Raw genomic sequence first — 12,608 nt, forward strand, 5'->3', positions numbered from 1 at the left:
TTTGCTATATAAGTTGGTCCCTCACATTCATTCTCTGTCCGATCACTATTACCCTATGTGTGTTACTCTGCCTGTTTGCATGCCTTGTGGATATTTATCATTAAACGTTGTGTGGAACTTGGTTCTTCTGTCTTCCTGATTAGATCATTACATCTGGTTAGGACACGGTGTTAAACGTGCTCTGACTTTTAGTGATGGGAAAATGAGGCTTCCTGAACCACTGCTACCTCGCAGCCCATTGCTTCAGCCAAAGGTTCATTACTCGAAGCTTCATTCAGCATTGCTCACTAGTGACACCTAGCTACTGTGCAAAGAAATAGCAGACAAATTAATTCATTCTGAACCAGTCGCCCCCCTACCCCCTCCCTCCCTCCTCCCTCCTCCCTCCCTCCTCCCTCCCTCCTCCCCCCTCCCCCTCCCCCTCCCTCCCCCCCCCCACTGTTTATGTCTGTAACCTTTCATTTGCAATAATAAAAAGACATGATCAGACATTTGTCCATTACTGTGTATAATATAAAATATTTATCTTTCTCTGTCTGAATTTACTTGTGCAGAGTCACACACAGTTAATTAATTATTCATAAATTGTTTGGATAGTGACAGTATGAACAACAACAGTGACACTGTTGAGTGCAGTGCTTATGTTAGAGGGAGTATAATAAAGTACATTTATTCATTTAGCAGATTATAGATAACAGATTAAAGTAAACTGCAACAGAATAGTCTGGAAGGAAGGATTACAATAGATTTTTTATTGAGAAACAGAATTATTTCAAGTGTGTTGGGGTTTAGAAGATTCCTCTTCTTGGACAAAATCTCTCTAGCCTTGGAAAATATCCTTTCATAAGGAACAGAGGATGCAGGGGAACGTAAAAATGGCAGGGGTACAAATGAGGACACTGATGCTTCTGTTGAGCCTAGACAGGGGAGGATTCCCTCTTTCTTGCTGGCTCCATTACCAGGAAAAAGGAAGAGTCTCAAAAAGCAAACAAATCCAAAAGGGCAATCCAAATCAAAAAGCAGTCCAGATCCAAAAATCCAGAGCAATCCAAATAATCTTATCTAATTAATATAACAAGACTATAATATAGCTAGGCTTACTATAATTAATAATAGCAATATACTATAACTATTCTAACCTAATAATGTAATAATATACAGCCCTCACACATATATGACACAATAACGACAATGACAATGATAGTTATCTAACTCTCTGACTCTCTGACACTACTACAACTGCTTCTGCTACTCCTGACAACACCCACAAGGAGGCGCGAGTTTCGAACCGCCTTTTATCCGGAAGCGACACTCAGACCGAACCGATGACGTATCCACACAAACCGAGGCCTCGTTTGTCATTAGTCACGTGATTTTCACGTTAACAACACAAGCCTCGAATCGCGGCTTCATCTGGCACGCCCACTTTTTCTCGACACATGCTCCGACGCCTCGGTTCAAATGTCACATCACTACTGACTTTTATTATGGAGTTTAGTGGGATCTCATCATTTACTCCACCAATACAGCTCTAGCGCTCGACTGAAGAACCTGAACGTGTTATTTCACTGACAGAAGTCCAGCTGTAGTATTATTCCATAGCAACCCTTGTTTGTAACCATGACAACTTATCACCATCACCTGTCCTTCATTCAGTCTCTTGTTATCTAGTGTATTTAAACCCTCAGTCACATCTGATGTTCATGTCCTGTTCAAATCAGAACTGCTCCCACAATATCTATTTTTAAATCTAAGTTAATTATTATTATTTTTTGATCTGGCTTATAATTCATGAGTTCTGTCTTTCTATGCTTTGTTGTTTACTTTGTCTTTGTCACTGTTACTATGTCTTTGTCTGTATTTTATTTAATGGTTATTCATTTCGTACAGCACATTGGTCAACGGCAGTTGTTTTTAACTGTGCTTTCTAAATAAATTAAAATTGAAATTGTCTTGTGTTAATGTTTCATGTTGGTGTTTATTAAATGTTAGTGTTCGTCGTCTTTCTGAGTCAAGCCTCTTATCTTGGATTGTCTAGTCAAGCCAGTGTGTGACAGTCACTGATTTATCATGCAGCTCAAAGCATTATGGGTAGAATATCTCTACAGTCTATTCTGATTCATCAACACAGTTTCACTGATGATCCATAATAAACCATAAACCCAGGATAGAGCGGTTGAGTGAATGTGGTCTGGACTGTGTGGATGAGGCTCATTGTGTCAGAGACGCTGTAGAAGGACAGAGTTCCTGCACAGTGATCCACATACACTCCTATTCTACTGTGATCCACACACACTCCTGTTCTACTGTGATCCACACACACTCCTGTTCTACGGTGATCCACACACTTTCCTGTTCTACTGTGATCCACACACACTCCTGTTCTACTGTGATCCACATACACTCCTGTTCTACTGCTGATGGGCTTTACAGGGAGTTTAGTCTGTTTGTGATTGTGTCTGAATACGTATCTGGAGGAAGAGCAGGACAAACTCCAGGACTGATCATTACGTCCAAACCAACACTCTTTACCCGATCCCTTCCTGCAGATGCTCTTATATGACACTGATATACTCACACGTTCACCACTCCACTCAATCTCCCAGTAACAGCGTCCACACACACTCTCTCTACACAACACCTGAGCATAATGATCAAATCTGTCTGGATGATCAGGATACGACTGAAACTCTGGGAAAGTGTCAGTAATCACTCTGTTCCTCTCAGACAGACGGAGATGTTTATTCACTGTGTTCAGATCCAGATTGAGCTGATGGGAATCTGATGGAGATAAAACACATCAGAATCAGGAATTATGAATCTGTCTGATCTTTTAATGTATCTGAACTCTTCATGTTCAATATATCATCAGTGTCTCAGTGCAGTTTACCAGATATCCTGAGCAAATCATCATTTACATGATCAACTCTAAAACTCTTCTGTCATGTTTTCTTTCACTTCTTCAGGAAGAACATGAACAGATGTTGGAGAACAGAAGAACATGAACAGATGTTGGAGAACAGAAGAAGATGAACAGATGAACAAGAACATGAACCTGATTTGTTGGTTGCCTCACATATCAAGCAACCAACTGGACCTGGTTTACACACGCAACTGCATCACAGGCACCATTTTGGTGAAACCTCTCCACGTTTCAGATCATTTCCTCATTACTTTCAATCTACAACTCACAACCCGTGCACCACCAACCCCCCCACCAGTCACTTTCAGACGAAACCTGCGCTCACTTTCTCCCTCCCATCTTTCCTCTGCCGTGTCTTCTTCTCTTCCCTCACCCTCACATTTCTCATCTCTGGATGTGAATACTGCAATGGATACCTTATGCTCCACTTTAACTTCTTCTCTTCTTCTGCACCTCCACCACCACCCGCCTCCTCTTTAACTGCTGATAATTTTGCTAACTTCTTCACCAACAAAACAACATCTATCAGCAGTCAGTTCTCAGCTCCACACACACAGGAACCCAGACCGACCTCTCCCACGGCCAATATCCCTCTCTCCTCCTTCTCTCCAGTAACTGAGGAAGAAGTATCTAAACTTCTCCTCTCCAGTCCTACCACCTGCCCTCTAGACCCCATCCCCTCACACCTTCTACAAGCCATCTCTCCCACACTTCTACCAGCACTCACACACATCATCAACTCTTCCCTCCATACTGGCACTTTCCCTACAGCATTCAAGCAGGCTCTGGTAACGCCACTGCTTAAAAAACCAACACTTGACACATCATTTGTAGAGAATTACAGACCTGTCTCTCTCCTACCATTCAGTGCGAAAACACTTGAACGAGTTGCTTTCAACCAAAATATCATCTTTCCTGTCTCTGAACAACCCGCTGGATGTCAACCAATCTGGCTTCAAGAAAGGGCATTCGACTGAGACTGCATTACTGTCGGTCACAGAAGCCCTACGGATCGCAAAAGCTGCTTCCAAATCTTCAGTTCTCATTCTCCTGGATCTGTCTGCTGCCTTCGACACTGTGAATCATCAGATCCTTCTTTCCACCCTCTCATCTCTGAGAGATCTATGAGAGATCTTCCCTCCACTAGTTTGAGTCCTATCTCACAGGTAGGTCCTTCAGGGTCGCATGGAGAGGTGAGGTATCCAGAGCACATCAGCTGACCACAGGGGTTCCTCAGGGCTCAGTGCTGGGACCGCTCCTCTTCTCCATCTACACCACGTCATTAGTACCCATCATACAGGCACATGGTTTTTCGTACCATTGCTATGCTATGATGACACCCAGCTCTACCTCTCATTTCAACCAGATGATCCCACAGTAGCTGCATGGATCTCAAGCTGTCTGGCGGACATCTCGGCATGGATGAAGGAACATCACCTGCAGCTCAACCTGGCAAAGACTGAGCTTCTCGTCCTCCCTGCCAATCCTTCTCTACAGCACGACTTCACTATCCAGCTAGATTCATCATCAATCACCCCATCAAGGTCGGTCAGAAATCTTGGAGTAACGTTTGATGACCAGCTGACCTTCACAGACAACATTTCAAAGACAGCTCGATCATGCAGGTTTGCACTGCACAACATCAGGAAGATCAGGCCTTTCCTAACTGAGCATGCAACACAACTTCTCATCCAGGCCCTGGTCATTTCTAGGCTTGACTACTGCAATGCTCTTCTGGCCAGACTTCCATCATGTGCAACTAAACCTCTACAAATGATTCAGAATGCTGCAGCTCGTCTTGTCTTCAACGAGCCCAAGAGGGCCCACGTCACTCCTCTGTTCATCTCTCTGCACTGGCTACCACTCGCATCAAGTTCAAGGCATTGACGCTTGCTTACAGATCTATCACAGGCTCAGCTCCCTCCTACTTTCACTCACTCCTACGAGTCTACATCCCTACCAGAAGCCTACGAGCGGTCAACGAGCGGCATCTCGTGGTTCCATCACAGAAAGCCACAAAATCACTTTCCAGAACATTCTCATTCACAGTTCCATGCTGGTGGAATGCTCTCCCCACCCTCATCCGGAACGCAGAATCCCTGGCAACATTCAAAAGACAGCTGAAAATCCATCTCTTCCATGAGCACTTAACCTAACTTTCCTTTTCCTTTAATCCTCCCTTGTCTGGCTTATGCTACTCTGAGCAATGCCTGAACTTTGTATTTTGAGCACTTCTTACATTGTTTTTGCCTCTACACGATGCTTTAGTCCTCATTTGTAAATCGCTCTGGACAAAAAAAGTTTGCTATATGACTAAATGTAAATGTAAACACACTCAGTGAGTTTTTCTGCTTGTTTTCTCAGTGACTTACATTGTAGGAAGTCGTTCCTGGTCCTGGGAACAATGTTGGAGAAAGTGACTGTGGAAATCAACAGACATGAAGAGTGTGATTATCATGTCAAGAGAAAATGATCCCTGCATCCGTTCCTAAGACATTTCTAATATGATCTTCTACATGATCTGAGATGATGGAGGATCATTTCTGAGAGCAGAATCTCCAGGACTTTACCTCTGTCAGAGATCTTCTTCAGCTCCTCTTTGCAGAAATCCTCCAGTTTGTCTCTCAGCTGACGGACAGATTCTCTCACGCCATCAAAAGAGGAGAGAGAACTGAAGGGATTGTCATTTACGTCTGTAGATTCAGGAGGAGCTGAGAGAGACTGGAAACTCTAGAGAAAACAGAAATCAAAGCTCATCACCTCCACACTTCAGCCAATAGCCTGCTCTAATTATATATTTAAAAAATGAATGATAGCAACAGTGAAATAAAGCAACAACAACAACAACAACAAAACAAAACAAAAAACATTTGTCCAGGAAACATGAAAGTGATTCATTCACATGTGGAAATAAAATCTAGAGGTCAGTAATATACCAACATCTCTCTCATATTAAATATTTTAAATAATCATATCATTATCCTGATCAAATGCATCAATCTCCATCTCAGCTGTATTGTATTGTGTAAATTGAACTCTAAACAAGTTTAATACACTGGGAATATAATTAAAGCCTTTGTTTTATTCACAGAATTAAAGGGCAAAGTTTGCTGAATTCATGTTTGTGTGATGAAAAGGCATTAATATGTGATTTTTTTACGTTCATTTAATTTTCTATGAAATGTGAAGTAGTATTACTAAACAATTATTATTATATTATTATTTGGGTGTCACAGTTTGTTTTCATTAGTCACAGGTTTTCCTTTGTTCAGTTTTCCCACCACTCCTTTGTTACCATGGTCACCTTCATTATGAGGTCATTTGGTTCAGCTGTGTTTGATTAATCATCCTCATTTGTGTGTGCTATATAAGTTGGTCCCTCACATCCATTTTCTGTTCAGTCACTGTTATGTTAAGTGTGTGTGGATCAACCTGTTTGCATGTCTTCTAGATTGTAATTAAAACTTTGTATTTGAAATGATCGTCTTCTTTCTGCAACCCACTGTGACATTGGGGAATTTATCTTTTAATAAAGCACTAAGTTTTATTAAAAACAAAACAAATAAACAATAGGCTACTGTTGCATTATTGAAAGTGAAGAAACAATACTGTTCTATAATTAAAGCTGCAGGCCGCAGTTTTTCCTCTTTGTCGCCATCTCTTTTCGAAATCTGCAATTGCAGTTATTCGCAGAATTATCAACTTTACGTGTGTTGTGCCTCGGCACGGCACAGTCCCGATGAATCCAATGTTTTGAGGAAAAAGTGCGGCTGTCAATCACCGCTGGTGTGGATACTGGCATTCGCAATCACAGATTCTACTTTTTGGAAGTATGACCAACATAATAATTTTCACCGGATAATGTAATCTGATCAAGTAACATCCACTTTTGTTCTGACTAACTAAGGGGAAAAAAGCATGGCAGTATATTGCGCCGATTAAATCTAACGATCGCTTATCATATCACGTCAAATCATGCAAATTATACTTTGTTCTTAAATTGTTAATGTTAACAACAGCAGCATTGCGTGACTACATTTAATGCCCTTCCGTTATTATCCTTGTTTTCGCATGAGCCCGGTTGCAGTCTCTTCATTTCTGTAGCCACTCTCCAAATTCCATTGTCTTTTGCATTTTTACAACGAGTGAATATCCAGTTGTCACTGGTGATTGTCGTTTGAACCTTTCTGGATCTGCCATCAAATTGATAAGTTTAATTATATCAAGTGCTGTGAGAAAAGGCTATAAATCTCCACCTCCAACATCCTCACACTCAGTCTACTAGCTGAGACTCTTCTTTATGTGTACAGATGTGTACAGATGTGACTTTATGTGTACATATGTGACATAATGACACAAATACATGCTCGAATTTCCTGCGTAAATCCACCAGTACCACTGGAATTAAAAACATTATTACAAGCTTACCATTTTGAATCGAGCTAAGGCAAGCCGATCGTTTTGAACACTGGCTGGTTATGTACTTGCTCAAAAAATTATTTTGGATAATTTTTAACCCAAAAAAGCTACGGACTGCAACTTTATTGGAAATAATATAACATTTCTCATTTTATTCTAAACATTGTCCATTTATTTTTCATTGAATATGTCGTGTAGAGATTGGCATGATTGAAAAGCACCCTGAATTTATTTTGACATGGAGTGAATACAGAGAGAGGTTTTTTATTAGTGATCGGGTAGCGAGTGATGAGAAGAGAGAAATGATCAACTAGAAATATCAATAGAATGTAAACTGGACAATTAATTTACTATAAATGAGTTTGAATTTGGATACTGTGAACTGGAACCTGTGAAACATTCACAAACTATGCTGAACCACCGAACACTAATGTTGTTCCTACAACCAATATGAGAGTTTCTGGTAAACTGTCAAGTTTGAAGATCATCTGATGCAACTTTGATAATCCATCCATCTTCTTTCGCTTATCCGGGGCCGGGTCGCAGGGGCACCTGTCTAAGCAGGGATGCCCAGACTTCCCTCTCCCTAGACACTTCCTCCAGCTCTTCCGGGGGGACACCAAGGCGTTCCCAGGCCAGCCGGGAGACATAGTCCCTCCAGCGTGTCCTAGGTCTTCCCCGGGGTCTCCTCCCAGTGGGACATGCCCGGAACATGTAGGCGTCCAGGAGGCAGCGGCTCTACTCTGAGCTCTTCCCGAGTGACCGAGCTTCTCACCCTCTCTAAGGGATCGCCCAGCCACCCTGCGGAGAAAGCTCATTTCAGCCGCCTGTATGCGGGATCTTGTTCTTCCGGTCATGACCCACAGCTCATGACCATAGGTGAGAGTAGCAGCGGTAGCAGCGATGTGGAGGAGCAGCGGCTCTACTCTGAGCTCTTCCCGAGTGACCGAGCTTCTCACCCTCTCTAAGGGATCGCGAGGGACTCTCTGAGAGTAGCAGAGAGTAGCAGCGATGTGGAGGAGCAGCGGCTCTACTCTGAGCTCTTCCCGAGTGACCGAGCTTCTCACCCTCTCTAAGGGATCGCCCAGCCACCCTGCGGAGAAAGCTCATTTCGGCCGCCTGTATGCGGGATCTTGTTCTTCCGGTCATGACCCACAGCTCATGCCCATAGGTGAGAGTAGGAACGTAGATTGACCGGTAAATCGAGAGCTTGCGGCTCAGCTCTTTCTTCACCACGACAGAATCGAGCTAAGGCAAGCCGATCGTTTTAAACACTGGCTGGTTATGTACTTGATTGCACTATAAAAAAAATAAAGACAGAGGTGATTAAATAACAAACATGTAAAACAACAGCATCAAACCAATAAGAAATCTCAAAACCAAAGAGACACATAATAGTTACTCCACCTCCCCAGAAAACCAGAACACACAAGTTTCACAAATTAGGCCTGTTGTACGCCCCAGTGGCAGTTTGGCCTGCTTCACTACCTCTGCAGGAGGTTCGTATCTGAAGCAGGGTTCAAGGTTGCTCATTTTCATCATATTTTGAGTTGTGGTGGGGTATCAGGTGGAGGGTCCATCTTTTAATGAATAGGTAGCCTAGTGTAACGTTTTTCTTTTTGCTAACAAACAACTGAACATAATTAAATTATGTGACTAGCTTACCTGCTGAAGCTCTTCTTGATTCTTCTCCACTCCATGTCCATCTTCCGTCTTTCTATTTACATGTTTGAGCAAGCTCATCTAACAAAACGTAATTTGTACCATGAGCCTATTTTTATTGAGCATTAAGCTAGCCCATATAACGCACGTCAGACAACGTTTGCAACTATAGTTGAAGTCTGTACTCTCGGCACACAGACTGATTAGGCAAGGCTACGTTTGTAGTGACAGGGCACACCATTTTATTATCTGCTTACCTTGTCATCCAAACTTTCAAACGCGCATCAGTGGGCTCCGGCTCCGACTCCGAACCTATGCTCCGAACTATCTCTGAACTTCTCACACGCAACTAACGTATCAGGTGCAAGGTTTTCAGCGAATCAACGATCAGAGAATACTGCAGTGAGAACATTGTAGGCAGATGTTACTGCTGTGTGCCTTAAACTCCCCTGTCATTAATACGCTGTGGTCTAATCTAGTCATCAACAGAAAATTAACAGATTGAGAGGGGAGAAAAATGGATTTTGGCATGACATTTCTTGCGTGTGCGTGAGAGTGTGAGATTGATGCTGAAAGCGTGAGTGTCACGCCAGATGCGTGAGAGTTGGAAACCCTGTGATTTCACTATGATGTTAGAAATCAGAAAGGTAAAAAAGTTGAATTGTGAGTGAAGATGATCAGATGAGAGTCTGACTGATGATTATATAATAACCGAACACACAGATCAACACTTCAGTCAGCGGCTCATTCTGCTCTCATGAAATGTTTCTCTGAGAGTCTCTTGCTCAAGTCCACTATGATCCTGTTCTTCTGGATCTCTGTTACCTGCAGGAAATGTATGTGATCCTGTGTGTGTGAAAGCTGCTCCAGCTCAGCGTCTCTCCTCCTCAGATCATTGATCTCCTGCTCCAGTCGCTCCAGTCGTTCTTCAGCTCGACTCACTGCAGTCTTTTCCTGATCTCTGATCCGCTGTGTCGCCTCAGAGCGGCTTCTCTCAATGGAGCGGATGAGCTCAGTGAAGATCCTCTCACTGTCCTCCACTGCTGTGTGTGCAGAGCGCTGTTAGGACACACATCACAATCACACAGTGAGCTTCAGTGAGTCCTGACTGAGACTTCTCAAACTTCTCTTCTTCTCCAGACTCACCTTATGAGACTCTACAGCCTCTCTCAGCTGCTGAAGATCTTTCTCTCTCTGCTGGATCCTCTGCTGGAACGACCTCTGCGTCTCCTTCAGCTGCTTCTGCAGCACAAACCAATAACACAGATGGCACTTTATACTGTCACTATATCATCATGTGAAGAGTTGAATCCAGTAACAGTAGAATTAATAACCAATGGCTGGAGGTTCAAACTCCTGAAGGGATGATTGATCAGTTTTACCACCATTGTACATGAATTTACATGAAGCATAAGCATCATAAAAGTGAAATTGACAGAGATGTAAAGCTTCACAATGACAGAGTTTCTGCTGAATAACAGACCTGAATAACTTTAACTTGCGTTATTCTTCACAGAGATATATTTTGTCAAACAACGTGTGAATATTTTCCATTAATTTAGGTTGCTTTATTAAAGGGGTCATGAACTCCATGAACTGCATGACTGAATTATTGTTTTATAATGTTTCCTAGTTTGCACTTATAATTTTAGTGTTGTAATGTCATTATAAAGGCTTGGAAGACAGTAGTTAATGTGATAATGTTCAACAGTGTTAATCTAATAAGAAGTGGTTCTATCTGTTAGTCCCTGGTTCACTTTAAGGGGCTGGGTAGAGAGACTTGAGAACTAGAAGTGTGAGTTCAGAGTGAGTTCAACAGCTAAAGCAGCTAGCTATATTTCTTCCTTCGTTATGTACGGCATGGGTTACGGCCATTACAGTAACTCTGCAGTTCTTAAATAAAGTCTCAAAAGGAGAACGAATCCGCCTGTTTACTTTTACTAATGAAACTCTACATTTGGTGTCAGAAGTGACGGACTTCAACGCACGAGCTGAGCATTCGCCGCCGGGATGGACTACGGGGCGCGGCCGAATGTGAAACGAGATGCAGGAGAAAATAAGGGGAAAAAGCGAGTGCTTGTGAACACATGGCCCGGGGGCAGATCCGTGCTGGGTTTCGAGCGATGTGGCCTAGATGAGAGAGGCTATCATGTTACAAGCTGGTGAAGCTGGCTTCGCACCTCCCTTCGCCCCGCGCAGTGAGTTTGTACATCAGCAGAAAGGCGCCTACATGACGTGCGGCACAGCAAGACACACTCTCGCGATGATGTGGGATGTAAATAAACATGGCGCCGCCCAGGCCTGCAGCGAATACATCAGAGACTCGCTCCCTATTAAAACACCACGGTTCTCCGGTTAGACAGATTGGGATGCATTCAAAGCCCAGTTTGAACTGTTAGCTGATAAAGCCTTGCAGTAAGCGCTGTGCCTCACTGATGATGCAGCTGCCCGTCTGTTGTTGTTGAGTCTTGCAGAAAGAAATTATTATAATGCATTGGTTGGGGCTCTTCATAGACGGTTTGGATAATGTAGCCAGCCTGTCCTTTTAAGGACAGAATTTCATAACAGACGCAGAAGACAAGGTGAACCCCTCCACATTTTGGGCAATGACATTGAATTTCTGTCAGGACCATTATTGTCAAATACGATTGACAATTAGCATACAGTTTGGATTGGCGGTATGGTTCTGTTCTGGGTGAGAACTCCCTGCGCATCCATGCAGCCTCTGCGCCCGGGCCACTCCGCCTCAGAGCCCCGCTCATGCCAGCCAGGCCATCTGATCAGACATGATCATGTAGACAGAGGGACACGGGTCCTTGATAATATTTCCCATACCTCGCCCCAGGTTGTGTACGAGGAGCAGCAGGTGGAGGAAGAGGTTAGACTGTGACCTGCAGAGTCTCTTATGGTAGTGGGCTGGTCTTATTTTGGACATTTTTGCCACATTCCCATTGTAACCTGAGACTCGGGAGATGGGTGAAAAGACACTTCAAGAGGCCATTTATATATATTTATGTATTTCTTCATAATTTTTTATAGAATATTATCATTTAAGATGATTTTCAGGTATCTCACACAAAGCAGTGTGGAACCAAGGAGAACCCATTGAGGTCTGCCCAGACAACCGCACCGCTGGAGGTGGTCAGGAAGGGTCAGATTATCATCATGAGTAAGGTGCCACAGAAACAGAAGTTTCTCCACGAAGGAATGATACGTCAACTGAACAAGTCACAAAGGTCCAGATTGACTCTATGAACTTTGCTCACATTCTACGCTACACCACGAGAAGAAAACCTGAATGCATTCTTCCACCTGCTGAATTCAAACTACATACACCTGGTGAGACCAGGGGTTCTGCAGGTGAACACTGCCCTCTGAAAGCTTCTACAGATGCTAACATTGCAAAGACAATTTTTGAGCTACATCTCAAAGACTACAACAAACGTCTAACAGTGACTCCGTAGGGACTCATCTGAATTTGATGGTGTCAAGGAGGGAGCTGTAAGACTGGAAAAACTGGAAGAACTGGAAGAGAGGGCTACTCTCTGAGAAAACAAAGTAAATTAACATTTGAACTCTCTTGCTATATTACCATCCCCATTCA

At 43.1% G+C, this 12,608-nt stretch overlaps 1 protein-coding gene across 1 annotated transcript in view; it reads right to left on the reverse strand.

Annotated features, from left to right (window-relative positions):
- Positions 1-2,122: 2,122 nt before the first annotated feature.
- LOC311088751 (tripartite motif-containing protein 16-like) overlaps positions 2,123-12,608 on the reverse strand; it is a gene marked incomplete at its 3' end in the record, with an annotated part of 38,970 nt that continues 28,484 nt past the window's right edge. Inside the window, exons 2-7 of the mRNA XM_084123031.1 lie at positions 10,151-10,246; positions 9,830-10,063; positions 5,494-5,653; positions 5,296-5,343; positions 2,533-2,781; positions 2,123-2,196 (exon numbers count right to left, since the gene is read on the reverse strand). Of these exons, the coding sequence (XP_083979157.1) occupies positions 2,123-2,196; positions 2,533-2,781; positions 5,296-5,343; positions 5,494-5,653; positions 9,830-10,063; positions 10,151-10,246 (861 nt within the window). The remainder of the gene's footprint in view (positions 2,197-2,532; positions 2,782-5,295; positions 5,344-5,493; positions 5,654-9,829; positions 10,064-10,150; positions 10,247-12,608) is intronic.

The sequence above is a fragment of the Abramis brama genome, assembly GCF_963993115.1.
Source record: "Abramis brama genome assembly, chromosome: 8".
In the NCBI taxonomy this organism is placed as follows: Eukaryota; Metazoa; Chordata; class Actinopteri; order Cypriniformes; family Leuciscidae; genus Abramis; species Abramis brama.